The sequence below is a fragment of the Nycticebus coucang genome, chromosome 17 (assembly GCF_027406575.1).
Source record: "Nycticebus coucang isolate mNycCou1 chromosome 17, mNycCou1.pri, whole genome shotgun sequence".
NCBI classification, from domain to species: Eukaryota; Metazoa; Chordata; class Mammalia; order Primates; family Lorisidae; genus Nycticebus; species Nycticebus coucang.
This window is the reverse complement of record NC_069796.1, coordinates 44788743-44812774: the sequence shown is the minus strand read 5'-3', so window position 1 is coordinate 44812774 and position 24032 is coordinate 44788743. Positions and strand designations below refer to the sequence as shown.

The 24032-nt window shown below is 38.2% G+C and overlaps 1 protein-coding gene across 8 annotated transcripts in view; it reads left to right on the top strand.

Annotated features, from left to right (window-relative positions):
* The window catches only part of PRELID2 (PRELI domain containing 2), a 108000-nt gene that overhangs the window by 30643 nt on the left and 53325 nt on the right, over window positions 1-24032 (top strand). For 3 of the 8 annotated variants that reach the window (XM_053567208.1, XM_053567209.1, XM_053567207.1), the window contains exons 2-6: window positions 2047-2168; window positions 3857-3913; window positions 7113-7170; window positions 9891-9964; window positions 11704-11864. In XM_053567208.1, coding sequence (XP_053423183.1) covers window positions 3908-3913; window positions 7113-7170; window positions 9891-9964; window positions 11704-11864 — 299 coding nt within the window. In that variant the 5' untranslated portion in view covers window positions 2047-2168; window positions 3857-3907. Of the gene's footprint in view, window positions 1-2046; window positions 2169-3856; window positions 3914-4789; window positions 4835-7112; window positions 7171-9890; window positions 9965-11703; window positions 11865-24032 lie in introns of those variants that run through there. The other 5 variants (XM_053567204.1, XM_053567206.1, XM_053567203.1 and 2 more) reach the window with 3 other exon arrangements.

The following is a 24032-nucleotide window of genomic DNA, read 5'->3' as shown; positions in this document are numbered from 1 at the left end:
TTCTTTTCTTTCTATTCACTGACAAAGCAAAGCATCAGGGATTCTGTGGGAGGATCTGTATGACTGTAAGCTGTCAATAAATACATTTTTCTGTGCAAAATTTTACTTTTTATTTATTATTTTATTTATTATTTAAAGCCCTAAACTGGAAGGCAGTAGACCTGGATTCTGATCATTGTCCTTTCACTGTTAGTTGGGGTGGCCATAGGAGACAGTATTCACTGTCCTATGTTGTGTCCTTGTGCAAATAAGAAAAGGCATCCTTTAGGGGGTCTCCCCCATGAGCTCACAGTACATGGGGCTAGTGGAAAATAAATGGGGCTATTTATGCAAATTTGAAAAAGGTGCATTTTCCTCCTAGGTGGATATAGCCCCTGGTCCATTTGCCTACTTGACTGGGAGGCCTTGTGCAGTGAGCAACATGCACAACTGTATAAGACAGCCCTAGTCTTTCACCTGTGAAATGGTAATGCTTTCTACCTCACCTGTCTCCCAGGGTTGTTGTGGAAACATCTAATGTGTCCCAGCTTGAAAAGCTTTTTTATAAGCCTAAGGTAGTAAGAATTATCTTTTTGGCAAAATATTTTTCTTTTAGTCTCTCTCTCTCTCTCTTGCTATATATATATATATATATATATATTTTTTTTTTTTTTTTTTCTTTTAAAGGCAAGCACTTGGCAGAAGGCACAGTCATATGAGGATCTCTGGGATGCATTAGATTTGATTTTGCACAGTGGTTATGTTTGAAGGTACTTTAGCACTGAGGAAGTTTTATTTTAAATCGAATCTTCTGATCTATGGATTTTGGTATGTAAGAACTTGCCTTCTAAGTTACAATATACTACTATTTTTAAAACCTGAAGAATGTTTGCTCTTCTTACATCTGCCTGTTGGATACCACAGGCAAAATATTAGCTGCGTGCTTTCAAAGCTAAGTGGCACCTTGAAAACAAACAATATAATACTCTTTGTGGAAAATAGTGTTTCTCAATGAACTCTTCTTGGATGAATGCTATGAAACTCCAAATGGTTTATTCATTGGATGCTAAATTGTGTGTACTTTCCGAGAACTATAGAGTCAACTATAGAGTGTATTTTGGTTTCTTCTTTTGTCTGACTTAGCTTTGAAAAAGCTCTCATCACTTACAGCCGTTTCCTTCTTTTTATATCTATAAGGAGAACACAAAGTTGTATAGGTGTGTGTGGCAGTGTAGAAGACAGGTCTTCTTCGGAAGCTTGCATAGACCTTCTTCGCCCACTTGCCTTTTGTGAGCTGGATTTAGAAAGAACTTAAATTTCATCTACTTAAAATTTGAAGTCATTAAAAAGGACCCAGGGAGCCCTTGGGTTGACTGGATTTTCTTGTTTATATTTAAAGGAGGCCAGAGAAGTTAAGGTTCTCTTACCATAGAGTTTAGGTTGTTTTTCTTTCCAGTCTATAGGCAAAGAGTCATTGTGAATGGAGTGTGAGCTTTGTGTGTAAAGACTTCCTCATTTGTTTCTGATGTATCACATGTACAAAGAGATCCAGGAATGTGGTATGTACTCAGGAAACCTTTGTTGAATGAATGAATGAAATGTGGTCTGCTGGGGGTAAGCCCTATGTAATTTCAGACTGAAGTCAGCATAGAGTTCAGAAACATGTCCTTGCTTTGGGTACTGTAATAAAATGGACAGATTAAAATAATTTCTTTATTTCAACAGACTGACCCTGGGTGTTATTTATTCTGGCTGGAAACCTGATGTGCTGAATGAAATGTTTTGAGTGTTTACCCTTAAGCTCATAAATGCGATTTATGAATGGATATTTCCATTTAGAGTAGAAAGTTGATTGGGTAATTAATAATGTTTCCATTTCTGATCCTATCTTTTCTCCCTTGCAAATCTGACACTAATGTGTGTGGAACATTTCTCCCCGCAGAGCTCCAGAAATATCTGGGATGAACCTATATTTCTAAAATAAATGATTTGATAAACCATAGGCCTAGTTTAACATGATGGAATTGCTGTACTAGTATTTCTTCACTTTTATCTTCCTGTCTCCAGTTCTACTAGAAGATTAGGCATGACGTGAAGGAGAATGGTGCAGGCATGCAGAGCATGGGCTCCGACGTCAGATGGGGCAGGGAGACGGGGAAGGAGCGCTCTAGCCCTGTGAGGTTGGACAGGTCAGTTCATTTTTCTGTGCCTCAGGTTCCTCATCTGCAAAATCAAAATAATAATCACTCTCTTCTAGAGTAGTTAGAGAAGTTAAATTGGATAATACATACTGTTGCATATAATATACCTAGCTTAATGTTGGCACACAATAGGTGCTTTAAAAGAACTTGTTGAATAGTGATGATGATGATAATAATTTATTGCATTTATTCCATGAGCCTGAAGATAAAGAGATGAGAGAAGTAGTCTGCAGAAATCTTTATTAACTTGGAATAGTTAAGGGGAGAGGGAACATGAATAAAGGTACACATTTGAATTATAAATATTTTCTAAATGCCATCTAAATAATTTTAAAGTATACTTAGAAACTTATCTAGTGGAGATTGTACCTTAATCAGTGTATAAAGATAGAAGATTTTTAACCAAGTACTAATAATTACACATTAATTTTATGCCTACTAACTAATAGACATTCATTATAAGTCTGTGCATTGCTTTGTCCTGGGAGATGTATGGATAAATAAAATGTGGTCTTGTCTGCAAAGAGCTCATTGTCAAAGGGGATAGAGGGAAATTTATAAATTTTTGTGATAAAGGCTTTCTCAGAGGCATATGACAGACATATAGAATGGGGCAGTAGTCGTATTTTAATTACAAATCTATGAAAGGCTTTGAAATACTTAGAATCAGTTTGTTGTCTTTTTTTTTTTTTTTTTTTAAAGTTAAATACTCTCTAGCATTCTTCCCAGTGCCGCCCTTTCCCTAATGCTAGTGTGGTGGGAAGTGTCAAGGAGTCCTTGTCGCTTTTCTTTTCTTTTTTTTTTTTCTTTGAGATAGAGTCTCACTCTGCTGCTCAGGCTAGAGTGCAGTGGTATCCTCATAGCTCACTGCAACCTCAAACTACTGGGCTATGTAGTGTACCCTGTGCCACCACATCCAGCTGATTTTTCTATGCTTGGTAGAAATGGGGTCTTGCTCAGCTGATCTTGAACTCTTTGTTCTCAAGTGATCCTCCCACCTCAGCCTCCCAGAATGCAAGGATTACAGGCATGAGCCAAAAATTCATGAGCTTTTGTATTTTTATTAGTCTAGAAAAATCAGAAACATTATCTTCTAATAATTTTTAATCATTTAAATATTTTTGGATTGCAGATGTTAGGAATTTACTTACAGAGTAAATTACAAGATAAAAATTCTTGAAATTTTAACTTTTCAAAAGTATTGATTTATTGTTTAGTAGCAGAACCAGCTTATTTATTGACAGCTGCATAATGCTATATTATACTTGAGTAAAATTGTTTCTTTCAATTCCTATATCAGCTCTTTGAGGTCGGTATTTATGCTCATTGTACAGATGAAGAAACAAAGGGAAATTAAAGTGATTTGTCCAAGAATCTCGTTTTCAACAATCTATGCTTTTATTTTAGTTTTCTTTTTTATTTCTTAATCCTTTATTCAGAAATAATTTGAGTTATAAAATGTTGCAAAAACAAAGAATTGCTTTATACATTTTCCCAGCTTCCATAAGCAACGGTATAATTTTTAAAACCAGGAGATTAAGATAGATACAGTGCTATTAACTAACCTATAGACCCTATTCACATTTTCCCAGTTGTCTGCTATATCCTTCCTCCAGGCTAGGATCCACTCCCGGATCCTGCATTCCATTTCGTTGTTATGTCTTTGTGTCCTCCAGTGTGGGACGCAGTTCTTCAGTCTTTGTCCTGGACCACGTTGGTCTTGAAGAATGCAGGTCAGTTATTTGTACTCTTTGTATCCTTAGCTGCATTGGGCTTATGAATATACTTAATGTTGAGATAAGAGGATTTTCCTTTGTGTTACCATGATAAACCATCCTTTCAAAAACTTCCCTATGCCATTGCTACTTACTGGAACATTTTTCACAGAGAGAGGTTGATGTGCCAATGTGCCAGTGCACTGTCGGTTGGCCTTTGTGTAGAGTCACCACTTGTTCTGGCCAGAAAGACCTTGGTTGACTGTCCTGGCTTCACAGATGGCAGCACCAGGGTCTGCACGTCTTCATCTTTTGTCCTTTCTATGTCATCATCCTTCATTTCAGAAACTTCATGATTCCTGCAAGACCAATGAACAGCCCTTCCCATTATCTTTTAACTTAAATATGTTTGTCCTTGATTACTGAAATTTTCATTAATTTATAGCTTATTTCACCTTGATTTAAAATCAACTTTGCTTATCTTCTGAGATAGACTATTGCATGGAGCTCATAAAGGTACTTGGCATAGTCCACGGCGATTTCTTCCTGTAGCTAAATACCAAATCTCTTTTCAGCAGCTCTCTTTGCATGTATGTGTTTGAAAGTAGCTTGGGTAGCAGATTTCCTTAATGCTTATCAGACAGATTTGTTACTATGCCAGACTTATTTTAGGTCTTCACCTTCTTCGCAGGACTCACCAGGCAGATCTGTCAGCTCACCTCCTTCCTTGAGCTCTGTTGGGTAACCTCTTTTGAAAGTTGGTAGACAATGACTCTTTTGAATGTCATTGACTTTTGCGGGGTGAGGGGTAAAGTATTATAAAAGACAGTCATTGACTTTTGAGCTTTTTGAAAAGTTGATGATTTCATAATTCCTTACTCTTAAGAGGAGGCATTCTAAAAGCTTATGGAGTTTTTTTTTTTTTCAGCAAAAAAAAAGGTAAGTGCACATTTTTATGAAGGTCTTCCCACAAAGGTATTGAATATTATTTCTGTAATTAGATAGTCTCTTTCTTGGCTTCTATAGTTACATGTGTGTTTTAATGTGTATTCCCTCCCCCCCATTGTGCAGTGTTTGGACTCTTACTTTTTAATAAATTACAAAATAAATGAAATAAGGGACTATGACAGCCTAGGAGAACCTACATTTTACCCTTGTTAGACTGTTAGGTACATGTAATACATACACTAGTGTCTGCAGTAGATTTGTATCTTGGGGAAAAAGAAAGCAGTTAGTTTACACATTCTGTGAAGAAAGTGAAAGTCATAAGGAGTTCAAAATGAAGTCAAATGTACCTTGAAAATCTCTGAAATCACCCGTAAGTTACGTGTGTATGGTGTTATGTGTGCTGTCTTGTGGGATCATTCTAATGCACACTGCAGTCTGATCCACTGAGCCTGGTACGAGCAAAATGAGGCCTGTTGGCAGATAGCTGAGAGTCTCTATTGTGAAATGGGAACTGGAGAATCCCAGTGTGACCTAGCTTGTCTGCAGTCTTTATGTCGTTATGTTTTTAACAAAAAGTTTCTGTCTCTAAATAATGGTTGATGGGCTTCATCTCTGAGGGGAGGGCTGGATGAGCTCATGTGTGTGTCAGCCTCTCTCTGATGCAGCTGCTCAGTACATCTCTGTAGAATTTGATTCTGATCTTGCTTGGTCAATTGCAAGTCACACGCCTTTGAAGGGGTATCCAGAGAAGTCTGGCTACCTGCTTCCTGCTTTCCCAGTTTGGTGTTTCTGGTATTGATCTTCTCTGAGCAGCTTTTCCTCTTTCAAACCCTTCCTACTGCTTTTGAGTAAATTTTCATGAAATAAAATATGAATATTCAAATTACCACAAGATGGCATCAGATCATTTCAAGTAATGCCAGGTAGGGGGGAGCCTCAGCTCAGTAACTCTTTTTCAATTTTTAAACAGTTAAGATACCTGCCTTTCCTATCATGGTATTTAGCCATTGCAAATAAACCCCTAATTTCTTTTGCCATTCTTGTATGGAATCTTGAGGCTCGTATCTACTCAACTCTATAATTATGTAAGTATGAAATATTTGAGTTGATAATCTTTAGAAATTTCACTGACGAGTGAAGGAATCAGAACTTGAGAATTTTTATCACTATGCCTTTTTTGGTAATTTCCTTCCCAATCTCTTTTAGAATTTAGTTTACTAATCTTCCTAGAACTTACAGTGTGTTCAACATTTTCAGTCAGGATGTATTAATGGACATACAATGAATAAACTAACAGTAGTAAAGGAAAAATCCCATTTTAAATTAATATAAAAGCTATAATTTATACTCATACGCACAATTCAGAGGACCTGTGTGCATCTCAAGAATCTCCCTTGCTTCAAGGCTCCTGTGTAAGGGAAAGTCTCCTTTGCTGAGGTGCAGAATATCTAAACCTGGTCCTCTGTACCAGGTATACATCTTTGAAGGGCTAAACTTGAAGAAAGCAGTAAACATTTCTTTCTAGAAGGAAAATGAATAAATGAATGCATAAATACATTTCAGAAAACTATGTTTTTCATTAATTTTCAAGATGGGGATTGCCAGAATGGAGGTGTAGATAATGGGGTTTACTAACATGGAAGGGGGGTGAGGGTGGGTGGGTGTGTGTTGAGGCTGCTGAAGCCAGCTCTTCATAGGTTGGTTCCTGAATGAAGAAAGGTATGTTTTCCAAATTGATCCCTGAGGTCATTGTGATTTATATTCCAAATCATTCATTCATTCAGCAAGTGTTTCCTGAGTACCCACTGTGCACCAGACACTGCTGGTTGGTGGAGACACTGGGGTAACTGAAATGGATGGTATTGCTGCCCTAAGTTCTAACCTAATGACTTTTTGGGTCACTAATACCTAGAGGAATGTGTGAAAATGATGGACCCCTTTCCCTGAAAATCAGGCAGTCACTCTCTTTGCATGTACATGTGCACCTACACACACACACACACACGCGCGCGCGCATGCATGCAGCTGCTGCAGGGTACACCAACTCACAGAGTTCTGTATTCCATTTGTCAGAGTTCAGAAGACTTAAAACTCAAGTTCTCCCAGTGAAGGCTCCCTCCTCTCCCACCCTCGGCCTGTCTGCTGCTTTTGCCTTCTACTTAGAGCCTTGTGGTGTCCTAGATAAGACTTCCCTCTGGTATTATTTTTGATTTGATCACACGATAAAGTAGTCAACCTTGGTAATTATTCTTTGTATGTTTTTATTTAGTACCCCAACCCCATGGATAAAAATGTCATCTCTGTAAAAGTCGTGGAGGAAAAAATAGGTAAGTCCTCTGATTGTACCCTCATCTCAGTGATGATCAGTAAGTGAACTGATTTTTGTCAAGAGAGGTGTGTGTGACCAATTAGGTTTTAAGAAGCACCAGCATTTATAGCAGTAAAGCTGACTAATATGCTCTTGTTACTTTCTTTTTTTTCTTGTTACTTTCTAATTAATAATTGATGACAACGATGAGTTACATATAATTGTAACAGGTCACATTTTTGTATGCTTAATATTACACATGCCAGTTGCTTTTTCGAACTCATTTAATCTTCAGAAAAATGTGTGGAATGGGCATTAGATTACTCCTATTTAATAAATCAAGAAATGGAGGTACAGAGAGGTTAAGTAACTTGCCCAAGGTCACTTGGCATGTTCCTATAACATATATATTCATGTATCATTCTGTAGATGGCAAAATAAATGTGATTAATAGAATGTATGTGGGCTATGACCACAAAGAGGTTAGTTTATGGCAGGGGTCCTCAAACTGCGGCCCGCGGGCCACATGAGGCGGTATGATTGTATTTGTTCCCATTTTGTTTTTTTACTTCAAAATAAGATATGTGCAGTGTGCATAGGAATTTGTTCATAGTTTTTTTTTTTTTAAACTATAGTTCAGCCTTCCAACGGTCTGAGTGTCAGTGAACTGGCCCCCTGTTTAAAAAGTTTGAGGGCGCCTGGTTTATGGGATTGTAGCTGTACTTGGCAATGTGGTTTTGCATTGGTGAGAGCAGGGGTTGACTAAGTATGGCTCCTACTGCATGTTTCAGTAAATATGTTTTACTAAGTAGCCATACCTATTTGTTTACATATTACCTATAGCTGCTTCCTCACTTTAAAGGCAGTTTTTTTGTTTTTTTTTTTTTTCAGTTTTTGGCTGGGGCCGGGTTTGAACCCACCACCTCCGGTATATGGGGCTGGTGTCCTACTCCTTTGAGCCACAGGTGCCATCCTCAAAGGCAGAGTTGAGCAACAGAGACTTTATCACTCATAAAACCTGAACTATTTATCATCTAATTCTTTACTGAAAACATTTCCTGACTTCTGGGCTGGAGCATGGGGTCTCTATTGTTCTTCGTCATTCCTCATCTCCAGTGGAAGCATTGCCTGTGTTTGAACCTGAGACCTGGGCAACGCAGGAAACTACGACTATGTCCACAACCAATGTACAAACCTTTGGAGACACTCAGGCCCAGGTCCAACATTCTCTTCAGCCTGCTTAGAAATCATGAGATGCTACTGTTCATTATGTGACTCTGAAGCGCTCTCTGTGTTTGCTAAACATAAAACCCTCTTTTGCTTGTGAGTGTATTTTCTGTACTCCATAACTATAAATATATTTTAAAAATATATTTTCTCTTATAACCTGTGCGAAGTTTGGGAGAAACCTGTTATTTGGGATCATACAAATTTGATTTCAAGTTCTGATTTTGTTATTGCCTCATGACCTAACATTTTGGAGGCTCAGTTTTGCCACCTGTCAAATAGGAAAATAATCGTGTTTGTAGGTTGTTGTGAAGATCAAATGAGAGAGCACTGGGCACATTGTAAATGGGAATGTTAATTGTAAGTTTTATTTTTGTCAGGGGCATCTCTGCCTCTGGAAGTGGCTGATCCATTTGAGATGTGTGTGCTGCAGACAGTGGATGTGAAGGCCAAGGGAAGTGTCAGTAGGCAGAGCATCTTGTGCGCCCATCAATAGCTTCTGGGCAGGCAGGGGTTGGGACTGCTATCGCAGGAGTTCTGAGAAGCAACGTAGCACTGTGGCTGAGTCACAGTAATTCATAGAGCAGAAGACACACATCACAAAGTTTATCCTTTTCCCTGCCTTGGTCTCCTTTTTTTCTCTTAATCCACATTTATTTGCCATATCTCTGGTTCAGTTCTGGAAACATTGCCCCAAAACAGAATGGTTCCAGTGACAGGAGGTTGACTTTTTTATGAGAGAAGAATATGGCTAATATAATTAATCATAGATTTAGATTTTATAGCCAGAAATCTGGGCTTAAAAGTTTGAGACTAAAGGATCAAGCAGAATCAGGTTCTCCCTCTTTTTGTTAAAACTTCTCTTTTTTTTTTTTTTGTAGAGACAGAGTTTCACTTTATGGCCCTCGGTAGAGTGCCATGGCATCACACAGCTCACAGCAACCTCCAACTCCTGGGCTTAAGCGATTCTCTTGCCTCAGCCTCCCGAGTAGCTGGGACTACAGGTGCCCGCCACAATGCCCAGCTATTTTTTGGTTGCAGTTCAGCCTGGGCCGGGTTTGAACCCGCCACCCTCGGTATATGGGGCCGGTGCCTCACTGACTGAGCCACAGGCACCGCCCTAAAACTTCTCTTTTTGGAATTGTGCGGGACACACATTGGCCATCGTCATTGGAGCGCTGACATTGATAGTCCAGAGGGATGAACCATTTGTTATTCTTTTATCCTTGATTTTAGAATGTGTGTTGTGAGTTGCTGTTTTATTCTTCTTCCTTGATCACAGATAAAAATATCTGTGATTTGGCCCAGAAAGTGGGCAGTGAAACTAAGTTTTGAGTTAAAACTTTTTCTTTCGGTCTAATGGTAATAAATGTATTAGGCTGTAAAAATAAAAAACAACTTTTTCTTTCGGAATTCTACAGATAGGAGGTTGAGGTTGACTTTAAAAGTTTTGTTGATGTTAAGAATACATTTCCTTAAATTATTTTCACTGTAATTTTTTTTATTTTTTAGATGAATCAACAGGGATCATCTATAGAAAGAGGATTGCAGTCTGTCGGAATGTGGTTCCAGAAATTTTGAGGAAGGTAAATTCACTTTAAAATATAATTGGAGTTTGCGAACATTGAGTTGTTTTTAATAGTTATGGAAAGAGACAGCATTTTCTGATATAAAGGAGCAATAGAACTTTCTTGCTTCTACCTCGTAGCCCTTTAGAGGAAGACAGGTCTTTCATATCTGCCTAAGTCTTGGCAGATGCCACCTATGATAGTTTTTCTTCTGTCTCTGTCTTTTGTGAAAGGCTCTTCATGGACATAGAGATGTTCTGTAATTTTTTAAAGGATACGTTTGACATTTCCCATCAAGTGACTACCTTTTCTAATCTGTCCATGGTTAGAAATGACTTTTAGGTAAGGATGATCAGAAGTGGGCAGATTGTTACTATTTAGTCTGATCTTTGGTAAGGACGATAAAAGCTTCAGTTTCTAACTCTCCATCAAAGGTAACGGTTATTTCTGGGAGTATAACGTTCTCAGTACTCTCTGTAAGAGAGTATTTTGTGTGTTTGTGTTTATACAGTAATATCGTTGATGATGAAATCTTCATGATAGCGAATTGTTTTCTTTCTTTGATACCCTTAAGCACACTGGTGATTCTTTGTTGGAAAAAAGGTGAGTAGAAATTTTTAGTAACATTGCTAGAACCATAACGGGATTTTCTTTTTTCTTTCTTTCTTTTTTTTTTTTTTATTAAATCATAGCTGTGTACATTAATGCGATCATGGGGCACCATACACTGGTTTTATAGACCGTTCGGCACATTTTCATCACACTGGTTAACATAGCCTTCCTGGCATTTTCTTAGTTATGGTGTTAAGACATTTACATTCTACATTTACTAAGTTTCACATCATAAAGGGATTTTCAATGTGAGTTCTTTCAGAATTTATTAGGAAGTAAGAAGAAAGCATCTTGAAATGTACTTTTAAAAATGTCTCAGATGGCTGTTTCAACCTAGAAGAGGTTGGAGTGTGATATGGATGGAACCCAGCTTGGCTCCTGCCAATTAGTTTGCAAATTAAATTGTTCTGCTGTATGTAGAACAAATGGCAGCTTCCATCACTTCCTTATCATGGATTAAAAGACTGTCACATTCTTTAGTGTCATAAAGCTGATAGGACAATAAAAATGAACTTTATTTTCCACCTGGTAAAACGTGTGGCACTGTGGCAGCAAATTCTTAACTGTGTTTTTCCACAGAGTGTGTACCCTGCCTTTGCCCTATATACACACTTTGAATCTATTATTTAAAAAGGCATTCAAGTTTGTCTTGTATCTCACTTCTTAAATAATTTAAGGATACCTCTGACTTGTACAATTCTGCCTTTGTAGTTTTCCATATCTTCTCCACATGGGAAACTGAACATTTCTAGGTGTATCAGACAGAGTTTAAAATGAAGAATATATTTTACCTGATATTGTCCTGTAAGTGGGCCCAATTAAAATCCATCAGTTTAAGAAGGCCATAACCAGCCCTAAAGGAGACACAAAGCAGGCTGGTAATTTGCTTAGTGTTTAGCAGTTAGGGAAATCAGGCCAGGGACTATACAACCTACATAAATCCTGGGCCATTTGTATGTCCTTACCAGCACTTAGTAAGGTCATTGTATATTTATCCAAAACTTAACAGCTATTGGTGAGCCATCCTATGTTTATCAGGATCACTTGTCCTCTTAATTATCCAAGACTGAGAACATCTCTGGATGCTGCCCTTCTGTAGCCTTCTCTTCCTGAACTGAGAAAGCCATCCTCCCTCTGTTGGACAGATAAGCATTTTAAAAGTACCCAGTATCCAGTTAGAAGAGGAATCGTGGCTCAATCCTCAGGAAAGAAACATGGCTATCCAGAGTCACTGCCTCACGTGGACACAGTATGCCTCCATGAAGGAAGAATCCATCTTCCAGGAGAGTGGGGAAAATCCAAATTGGTAAGATCACCTGTGTGTGTGTGTTGGGTGCAGGGATGGATATGAATGCCTGTATTAATAAGCTATGATTCTAGGCCAGGTGTGGTGACTCAGGCCTGTCATCCTAGTACTCGGAGAGGCCGAGGTAAGTGGATTGCCTGACCTCAGGAGTTTGGGACCAGTCTGAGCAAGAGCAAGACCCCATCTCTGAAAAAAAAAATAGCCAGGCATTTTGGTGGGTGCCTGTAGTCCCATCTACTTGAGCTGTGGAGCCACAGCACTCTACCAAGGATGACAAAGTGAGACTCTGTCTCTAAGAGAGAAAAAAGCTATGATTCTATACTTAAAATCTCTGTTTAAAACTTATACAAATTTCACATTATTCATTTTTTAATCATATAGGTAATTAATGAACATATTTTTCTTTGGGGGAAAAATGACAAAGCTCAGCTGCTCTCTGACTACTCTGTAATTCTTGTGTCATTTTCTACCTCTAGAGGTGATGAATGTTATTTTGCTGAACATTCTTCCATACCTTTAACAGATACCTTGAAATACTTACAAATATACTCATAGGCTTGCTATAGTATGATTTTGTATGTTTTTTACAATAAAATTTCAAGCTGTGTAAATTATTTTGCATTTCTCCTTTTTTTACTTAATAGAATGTTTCTTAGCTTTAAACATTTGATATGTATAAATCTAGTTTATTCCTTTGAACTATTGCATATAATTCAATCTTGTGTCTATATGACATTTTATTCAGCTACTTTCTTTTTAATAGACATTCAGATGGTATCTGGTTATCTTTATTACAAGCAATATTACAGTACTTATGAAGGATACGTTTCTTATATATAACCTCTTATGCTATATGTGTTTCTAAAGTAGAGCTTTAAGTGTCAGGTTCATCAAGCTGTTAATAATATATAATAAAATTTACTCTTCTTAGTGTATAGTTCTTTGAGTTTTGACAAGCATCATACAATGTGTCACTACTGTGACAATTAAGCTATGGAACATTTTATGTAGATTTTAAAACAGTTCAGTGGGGAAAATGTTAGTTTCAACATATGGTGCTGGGACAACTGGATATCTACATATAAAAAGTGAAGTTGGATTCAAAATAGAAATACAAAATTAACTCAAAATGGATCAAAGAACTAAAGGAAAGAATTAAGACTATAAGACATTTAGAAGAAAATATAGGTATAAATCTTTGTAATCTTGGATAGGCAATAGTTTCTCAGATATGACACGAAAAGCCCAAGCAGTGGAAGAAAAAATAAAGTTGACTTCATCAAAATTAGAAACTTTTGTGCCTCAAAGACACTGTTGAGAAGGTGAAAAAACAATGAGAGAAAGAGAATGAGAGAAAATATTTGCAAATTATGTATCTGATACGGGTCTAATATCCAAAATATATACAGGACAAATTCAACAATAAGAAGACAACCCCATTAAAAAATGGACAAAATATTTTATTCTCTAAAGAAGATAGACAAGTTGCTAACAGTACATGAACAGCTGTTCAATACGATTAGTCATTAGGGAAATACAAATCAAATGATAATGTGATGCCACTTCATACCTACTGGGATGGCTATAATAAAAAAGACACAGGAACAAGTGCTAGTATAGTTACGGATAAATACGTTGCTGGTGGGAATGAAAAATAAAAAAGACACAGTGACAAGTGCTAGTATAGATATGGATAAACACATTACTGGATTGCAACTGCTGTGAGAAGCAGTTCCTCAGTTCCTCAAAATGTTAGAATTACCGTTTGATCCAGCAATTCCACTTCTAGATGCATACCCAAGAGAAAGGAAAAAATATGTTCATACAAAAACTTGTTCAAAAATGTGGAAATAAGCCAGTGTCTGTGAACTGATGGAATCTATAACCAAACACAGGTGTATCCATAAAATGGAGTATTATTCAGCCCTGAAGGGAATGGAGTGCTGATTCATGCTACGACGTAGAAAGACCTTGAAAATATCATACTAAGTGAAAGCAGCCATTTCACAGGCCACACGTTGTGTGGGCCCATTTATTTGAAATGTCCAGAACGGGCAAATTCAGGGACAGACTATGGGGAGAGGAAAGTGGAGAGTGACTGCTGATTGATATGGAGTTTCTTTTTTGAGATGATGGATATGTTCTGGAATTAATGTTGACAACTGTGCAACTCTGACTATATTAAATTGCATTGAATTGTATACTTTAAAATGGTGCAATTTTATGGTGTGTGAATTATATCTCAATAAAAAAAGTCTTCTGACTAGTTCTTAGGACCTGCATATTTTTAGCTTATGTTGTTTATCTTAGTTTGGGCTATAACAAGAAAACCGTAGACTGGGTGGCTTAACCCAAAGAACATTAATTTCTTACAATTTTGGAGGCTGGGAAATCCAAGATCTAGGCACTGGCATTTTCAGTGTGTGGTGAAGGCTCTTCTCCTGGTTTGCAGTGGCTGTGTTCTCATTGTGTCTTCACACAATAGATAGAGGGAGCTTTGGTCTCCATCTCTCTCTTTTTTTTTTTTTGCAGTTTTTGGCCAGGGCTGGGCTTGAACCCACCACCTCCAGCACCTGGGGCCAGCATCCCACTCCTTTGAGTCACAGACGCTACCTGGTCTCCATCTCTTTTTAAAGGGCACTAATCCCATTATGGGGGGCTCCACCCTCATGACCTCATGTAAACCTAATTGCTTCCCAAAGGCCCCCTCTCCTAACACTATCCCAATGTTGGTTAAGGTTTCCACATCTGTATTTGAGGGGGAGATACACAAGCAGACCAGAACATGGATTTTGTTACATTGCCTTCCAGTGTGTTAAATACAATAATTTGCACTCTCTTATTTATTTATTTATTTGTTTGTTAAATCATAGCTGTGTACATTAGTGTAATCAAGGGGTACAATGTGCTGGTTTCCTATACAATCTGAAATATTCTCATCAAACTGTTCAAAGTAGCCTTCACAGCATTTTCTTAGTTATTGTATGTAGACATTGGTATTCTGCCTTTACTAAGTTTTGCCTGTACCCATTCTAAGATGCACCATAGGTGTGGCCCCACCCATTACCCTCTCTCCACCTTAACCTCCCCCCCCTTCCCCTTCCTTGGCCCTTTCCTCATAGTCTTGTACTATAGTTGGGTTATAGCCTTCGTGTGAAAGCTATAATTTAGCTTCATGGTAGGGCTGAGTACATTGGATACTTTTTCTTCCATTCCTGAGATACTTTGCTAAGAAGAATATGTTCCAGCTCCATCCATGTAAACATGAAAGAGGTAAAGTCTCCATCTTTCTTTAAGGCTGCATAATATTCCATGGTATACATGTACCACAATTTCCTAGTCCATTCGTGGGTCGATGGGCACTTGGACTTCTTCTATGACTTAGCGATTATGAATTGGGCTGCAATAAACATTCTGGTACAAATGTCTTTGTTATATTGTGATTTTTGGTCTTCTGGTGAAGAAATCGCCTTTTCTTCCCTAATTGCAATGGCTAAAATGGTTTATACCTAGTAAAGGAATTATAGGATCTAATGGAAGGTCTATTTTTAGGTCTCTAAGTATTCTCCAAACATCCTTCCAGAAGGAACATATTAGTGTGCATTCCCACCAGTAGTGTAGAAGTGTGCCCTTTTCTCCACATCCACGCCAACATCTCCGGTTTTGGGATTTTGTTATGTGGGCTACTCTTACTGGGGTCAGGTGATTTCTCAAAGTAGTTTTGATTTGCATTTCTCTGATGATTAAGGATGATGAGCTTTTTTTCATGTGTTTGTAGATTGTGCGTCGGTCTTCTTTAGAGAAGTTTCTCTTCAAGTCCCTTGCCCACCCTGAGATGGGATCACGTGTTCTTTTCTTGCCAATACGTTTGAGTTCTCTGTGGATTCGGGTTATTAGACCTTTATCGGAGGTATAACCTGCAAGCATTTTCTTCCATTCTGAGGGCTGTCTGCTTGCTTTACTCACTATGTTCATAGCCGTGCAGAAGCTTTTAAGTTTGATCAGGTCCCAGTAGTGTATTTTTGATACTGCTTCAAGTGCCTGGGAAGTCTTCCTCATACAATATTCACCCAGGCTGATTCCTTCAAGAGTTTTCCCTGCACTTTCTTCAAGTATTTTTATAGTTTCATGTCTTAAGTTTAAATCTTTTATCCAGTGAGAGTCTATCTTAGTTAATGGTGAAAGGTGTGGGTCCAGTTTCAATGTTCTACAGGTTGCCAGCCAGTTGACCCAGCACCATTTGTTAAATAGGGAATCTTTTCCCCACTGAATGTTTTTAATTGGCTTGTCAAAGATCAAATAACAGTAAGTAGCTAGATTCATCTCTTGGTTCTCTATTCTGTTCCAGACATCTACTTCTCTGTTTTTGTGCCAATACCATGCTGTTTTGATCACTATTGATTTATAGTACAATGTCAGGTCTGGTAGAGTGATTCCTCCTGTTGTGTTTTTATTACTGAGTAATGGTTTGGATATTTGAGGTTTTTTCTGATTCCATATAAAACGAAATATTATTTTTTCAAGATCTTTAAAATATGACAATGGAGCTTTAATAGGAATTGCATTAAAATTAGTATAGACATTTTAACAATGTTGATTCTTCCCAGCCATGAACATGGTATGTTTTTCCATTTGTTAACATCTTCAGCTATTTCTTAAAGATCCATAGTTCTCTTTATAGAGATCTTTCATGTCCTTTGTTAGGTGTACTCCCAAATATTTCATCTTCTTTGGCAGTACTGTGAAAGGAATAGAGTCCTTGAGTGTTTTTCTGGCTTGGTTATTGTTGGTATATATAAAGGCTACAGATTTATGGGTATTGATCTTGTAGCCTGAGACATTGCTGTATTCCTTGATCACTTCTAAAAGTTTTGTAGTAGAATCCCTAGTGTTTTCCAGATATACCATCATATCATCTGCGAAGAGTCAAAGTTTGATCTCTTCTGACCCTAAGTGGATACCCTTGATCGCCTTTTCTTCCCTAATTGCAATGGCTAAAACTTCCATTACAATGTTAAAGAGCAATGGAATTAATAAATTGTGGTATATGTATACCATGGAATACTATGCAGCCTTAAAGAAAGATGGAGACTTTACCTCTTTCATGTTTACATGGATGGAGCTGGAACATATTCTTCTTAGTAAAGTATCCCAAGAATGGAAGAAAAAGTACCCAATGTACACAGCCTTACTATGAAACTAATTTGGGACTCTCACATGAAAGCTATAACCCAGCTACGACTTAACAATAGGGGGAAGTGGGAAAGCGGGGGGATGGGTAGAGGGAGGGGGATCGGTGGGATCACACCTGTGGTGCATCTTACAGGGGTATTTGCGAAACTTGGTAAATGTAGAATGTAAATGTTTTGGCACAGTAACTGAGATAACGCCGGAAAGGCTATGTTAACCACTGTGATAAAAATGTGTCAAATGGTTTATGAAGCGAGTGTATGATGCCCCATGATCATATCAATGTATACAGTTATGATTTAATAATAATAAAAAAAAAGGAATAGAGGAAAAAATATAACACGCTACCATTACTTGAAGAAATCCAGACCACTTATATTAATTTCTGACAGAGAAGACTGTAAAGCAAGTAAACAGATCTGGAATTAAAAAGAGCATCAAGTAAGAATAAAAAGGATAATTTACCAAGGGAAAAAAAAAAAAAAGAGCAATGGAGACAATGGGCAACCTTGCCTGATCTAAGTAGAAATGATTTCAATTTAACTCCATTCAATATGATATTGGCTGTGGGTTTGCTATAGATGGCCTCTATTAGTTTAAGAAATGTCCCTTCTATACCAATTTTCTTAAGTGTTCTGATCATGAAGGGATGCTGGATAGTATCAAAAGCTTTTTCAGTATCAATTGAAAGAATCATATGGTCCTTATTTTTTAGTTTGTTTATGTGCTGAATTACATTTATAGATTTACGTATATTGAACCAGCCTTGAGACCCTGGGATAAATCCCACTTGGTTGAGGTGTATAATTTTTTTGATGTGTTGTTGGATTCTGTTTGTTAGGATCTTATTGAGTATTTTAGCATCAATATTCATTAGTGATATTGGTCTATAATTTTGTTTTCTTGTTTGGTCTTTCCCTGGTTTGGGGATCAAGGTGATGTTTGCTTTGTAGAATGTGTTGGGTAATATTCCTTCTACTTCTATATTTTGGAAGAGGTTTAGTAATATAAGTACTCGTTCTTTTTTTAAAAGTTTGGTAGAATTTTGACGTAAAGCCATCTGGTCCTGGGCTTTTCTTTTTAGGGAGATTTTGTATATTTGATGCTATTTCAGAACTTGATATAGGCCTGTTTAACATTTCCACTTCATTCTGGCTATGTCTTGGTAGGTAGCGTACTTCCAGGTATTGGTCGATTTCTTTCAGATTTTCATATTTCTGAGAGTAGAGTTTCTTGTAGTATTCGTTAAGGATTTTTTGAATTTCTGAGGGGTCTGTTGTTATTTCATTGTTACCATTTCTGATTGATGAAATTAGAGATTTTTACTCTTTTTTTCCTGGTTAGGTTGGCCAAAGGTTTATCTATTTTATTGATCTTTTCAAAAAACCAACTTTTGGATTTATTGATCTGTTGTACAATTCTTTTGTTTTGAATTTCATTTAGTTCTGCTCTGATTTTGGTTATTTCGTTTCTTCTCTGGGTTTGGGGTTGGAGTGTTCTTCCTTCTCCAGTTGCTTGCGATGTCCCATTAAGTTATTAACTTCCTCTCTTTCCATTTTCTTGAGGAAGGCTTGCAGTGCTATAAATTTCCCTCTTAGGACTGCCTTTGCAGTATCCCAGAGGTTCTGCTAATTTGTGTCTTGATTGTTGTTTTGTTCCAAAAATTTGGTGATTTCCTTCTTAATCTCGTCTATAACCCATCTATCCTTTAGCATAAGGTTGTTTAGCTTGCATGTTTTTGAATGGGTATGCAAGTTCCTGTTGTTATTGAGTTCAACTTTTATTCCATGATGGTCTTACAAGATGCAAGGAATAATTTCCTTTTTTTTAATTTACTGAGGTTAGATTTGTGGCCTAGGATGTGGTCGCTTTTGGAGTATGTTTCGTGGGCTGATGAGAAGAATGTGTATTGAGTTTTGTTGGGATGAAATGTTCTGTAGATGTCTGTTAAGTACAGATGTTGAATGGTTAAGTTTGTATCTAAAATTTCTTTGCTTAGCTTCTTTTTGGAGGATCTATCCAGCACTGCTAAAGGTGTGTTAAAATCTCCAACTACTATGGAACTGGAGGAAATCAAGTTGCTCATGTCTGTTAGAGTTTCTCTTATAAATTGAGGTGCATTTTGGTTGGGTGCATAAATGTTAATAATTGAAATATTATAATTTTGAGTATTACCTTTAACAAATATGAAGTGTCCATCCTTATCCTTCCTTATTTTGGTGGTTTAAATCCTATTGCTTCAGAAATTCTTTCTTCTGCTTGCTCCATTCTGTTACTGAGGGATTCTACTGTGTTTCTCAGATCTTTGAGGGCTGCAACCTCTTGTCTCAATGTGTCAAAATCTTCAGTCATTTGGTCTTTGAATTCGTTGAATTCTTGAGATATTTTTTGGGTTAGTGCTTGGAATTCTAATTCGATCTTATTTGCTATCCAGATTCTGAATTTGATTTCTGACATCTCAGCTATTTGTTTATGCATGGGATCTTGTGCTGTGTCTGCCCCATTGATCCTTGGGGAAGTTGATCTACTCTGATTATTCATATTGCCAGAGTTTTTCTGTTGATTTTGCCTCATGATTGTTTTTCACCGTTGCCTCTGGCCATCCTCAGAGTTGGGGAGATGTCTCTCCAAGATTAGACCCCAACGGGATCACTCTATTGTTTTTTGATCTTTGTAGGGAGTCACCCTGTGTAGTTCCTCTGGGGCTGCCCCCAGCCAGGGAGTTCTGGTTGTGCAAGCAGCTCCGGAGTTTGACACACCCGGATCCAGCAATAGGGCGGGAGGTGGTGCGCACAGTTCTGGGAGTGCCTGGCACCCAGTGACTTTGGCACAGAGAGCCCAAGGCTCCAGCAGTCTCTGGCCAGAAGAAGGGCTCTGTGCAGAGGCAGGGAGGGCTCTGGAGGGCATGTGGCTACTAGAGTCCCTGGCCAGACAAGCAGGTCCGTGTGGAGGCAGGGAGGGTACAGGATGGAGGACGCAGGGTTGCGCGGCTCCTGCAGTTCCTGGTCAGGGCATGCGGAGGCCCGGAGGTCGCCGTTCAGGGGTTGTGGAACAGCTCTTATGGAGGTCCAGGCAGCGTCAAGCCCAGGAGTTTGAGGTTGCTATGAGCTGTGACACCATGGTACTCCACCTAGGGCAAAGGCCTGAGGCTCCAGTGTGCCCAAACCGGTCTCACTCTGCCCCTGAGGGTTAAGGCTATAAGGCAGCTCAGTCCCCACCTTTAGGTTGCTCAATCACTAGGTTAGTAGCTCCCGCCCGATGCTTGCTCTGCGACCCTGAGGGCGGAGCTTGCTGGGGCAGTTCTCTCACAATGGCTGCCTATGGCCCACAGCTGAACACTATTAGGTCCGTCCGGCTCAGTGGCTCAGTCTGGGGCCCTAAACAATGCCAGTGTTCTCCACACTCCTGCTCAGGCTCTCCCCAAGGCAGTTCAACTGAGTGCCAAGTTCAAAAACACTGAAATGGATCACAGGTAAGGCCTTTCCGGTTTGCAGTCTCACTGCTGCTTGTACTTATGGCTTCCGGTAGGATTAGGTGGATCAAACACACGCAACCACTTGCCAGTTTTGCACTGTTTTTGTCCTCCTCTTGGGGTCTAGAAGTCCCTTGGTGACTCCCTGTGTCCTCAAAGGGATGATTATAGGCAGATCCCACCAGCCAGAGATGCCTGGAGTCTTATCTTCCCAGAGTCACCATGCCCAGTTGCAGGGAAGCTGTTACTCGGCTTCCATCTTGCTGCTATCTGCAGTCTCTTTAACAGTACATGAGAGTGTTCATTTCCTTACAACACTGTCAGCACTTAATATTAACATGCTTTTTAATTTTTGCTGCTATAATGTGTCAGAGATCATCATTCTTTTGAGATGGGTTTAAAAATAAAAGCAAAATATCACAAACGCTAAATGTTAATAGCAATTTTTGCTGTGAACTGTGATTTCAGAACATAACTTCTGTTTTTTGTTATTCTGTATCGTCTGTATTTTTTGTTATCAATTATTATTATTATTATTATTATTCTTGAGACAGAGTCTCAGTTGATCACCTGGGTTAGAATGCAGTGGTATCATTGTAGTTTAAACTCCTGGGCTCAAGTGATCCACCTTCCTCAGCCTCCCAGTTAGCTGAGATGATAAGCGTGTGCCACTAGGCTGCCCTAATTTTTCTGTTTTTTTTTTTTTTTTTTTATGGAAGGGTCTTGCTCTTGCTCAGGCTGTTTTTAAACACCTGACTTTAAGTGATATTCCCCTCTTGGCCTCCCAGAGTGCTGGGATTACAGGTGTGAGCCACTGTGCTTCACCATGCACTTATTATTTTAATGGAAATAGTAAAGTCCTCAAGCCCAAATAGCTATAAACCAAAAATCTAATATTCATTCTTAAGCCCTAACACTTGTCCGGATCATTACTGCTGCCGTAACTCTGGGCCTACAGAGATAATTCTGGGATGCCATAGCAGTGCCAGCAGCACACTGTGAGTGTGAATGTCAGGTCTTATTAGCTTCAGAGGTGGGCTTTTTCTGAACTACCCACTTGTTTTTATGTCTTAGCCTCTTACATGGCTAGAGCTTCACACAGGATATAGATGTTTGGGATTAAGTTTAAAGGCTGTGACCAGAGAATGGAGCTCTGTTCTTTGTAAGCAAAAGTAGTAGTAAAAGGATGGATTCATTTGATTTTATGCTCATAAAAGGTCATTTCACCTACTTCATTTTAGCCTTATTTTTTTCATATACATGTATTGCAGCTATTGGCTAGTCTTAAAAGATGCACTGAAGTAGGAGTAGGGAACCTTTCTATGTTGGAAGCCTGGATTAATTTAACTGTACTCAAATAAGGCTGCATTTTAGAAACTTTAATTAGATATACTTAAGAATGTACATCAGTTTGTAAAAATCTAACTACTGTGTACTTAATTTCAAAAAGTGAAAGCATTTGTTGATTTTACAGTTAACAAACCTTGTCTGGGTGTGGTGGCTCACGCCTGTCATCCTAACACTCCGGGAGGCCCAGGTGGGTGGATTGCCGGAGCTCACAGATTTGAGACCAGCCTGAGCCAGAGTGAGGCCTTGTTTCTAAAAACAGCCAGGCATTGTGGCGGGCTCCTGTAGTCCCAGCTACTTGGGAGGCTGAGGCAAGAGAATCACTTGAGCCCAAGAGTTTGAGGTTCCTGTGACCTATGACTCCACACTACTCTGCCGAGGGGGATAAAGTTAAATAAAAAACAAAAGTTAATTAACATTTTAATGACTTTGTTCTTTCTGCTTTTTGTTGGAAAACATTTAACAATTTGGTTGTAGCACAGAAGTCTATGGTTTCAGTTGATTCTCTTGATGGGTATCAGTCATTTGTAGGAGAATGGAGAATGCAGATTTTCAGCCATAAGCTAATTTGAGTGGGATATCATAATTCACAATGTTAGTGAACTTTTCATTGTATTCTCCAATTGATTCACATATATCATTCTACTCATCAGTGACCTTTGCTAACTGGGCAAAATTTTCACCTGGAATTTTGTTTTGAAGAAGTATTTTGAAAAATGATAGCTTTTTTCTAAATGCTTGGATTTTTTGCCATGTATCATATATAGACTTAGTTTTGTCTTGCAAAGAAATATTCAAATTGTTCTGATTTGATATAGTACAGAGAAATGCTATATTCCTATAAAAATCTTTCAGTGATTCACATTGCTGATTCTATTTTTCATAAAATTTAACTGTCCGTTCTCACAGAGATAAAATTTTGGCTAACACTTGTCTCTGTCATAGCCAACACATTTTAAAATGATACGATGATTCCACATTGTATACCTCATTGTTCAACTTGTGCATGTTATGAAACTGAGGTTGCCATTTTGCTTTTGTGTGAATATAATTATTAATACTTAGAACTTGTAAAGTGTTCCTGAAATCTCTGTGCTTTAACAGATTTTGCGGATGCAAGATACAATGAAAAGAAATGAGAGCATCTGGATCTTCTAATACAATAGAACTTCTATAGTTGATCCCCTTCCTACATTGATCGCCTCCTTAAGTTGGCCTAATTTTCATAGACTGGACATGCACCACATGTACGTATCAGTATAGTAGGCCTAGTTTCTTATGTTGACTGCCTCTGTATGTTGACCAGTTTATTATAGTCTTTGGGTATTGAACTTACACAGAGTTCTACTGTACTTTTTTTTTTTTTATCTGTTCAATAAACCCTTCATGTTTTCCTGTTATGGAAGGTGCATCATCTGTACACTAAATTTACCGCATTCAGTCCAACTTCAATGACATTTATCTTGAAAGTTATTTAAGATACGTATTCCTCGTGTTCTGTTCACAAGTATGCCCAAAGTGACTCTTTGTAGCAAAGAAAATCTGTTATAACCCAAATGAAATGAGTCAGTAGGGTTAGTTCATTTATCCCAAAGTGATTGAATAACATATATTTTTTAAAAGGATTGCATAAGCTGTTCTGATAAGCTGAAAGCTATTTCATTCTACTGATGAGTTATGGTTCTCCTTGAAAGAGGCATATGTTTGTGCTTTGAAATGTTATCAGGGTCTAAGCATCCTGTAGCTTGGACTGTGCATTCTTTCACAATGTCTACAACACTGAATGGCTCCTCTTTGTCCCCAAATATATGAGCTACTTAAGTTGCATCAGTGGCATTGTTTCCAGGTCTTATTGCTGCTTGAAAGAATTGTCTTTTGCTTTTCATTTTTTAATTTCTGCAATACAATCTTTCATACCTCTCCCTCTCATTTGAAATATTTGTGGTGTCCTTGTAAGTGTTATAAGGCTGATGAGCACTGAAGTTCTTTAATGTTGATATTGGAGTGTTGTAAAGCAAGCAGATCATCTTATCTTTAGCAGAAATAAGATAATATTACAATTCCCAATCCTCATTAAAAAATTTGTTTTCTTCAGTATTCTCTTGGTCTTTGATGTGATGGACTGTGAAGCAGACAGAATTAAAAAATACTGTTGAACT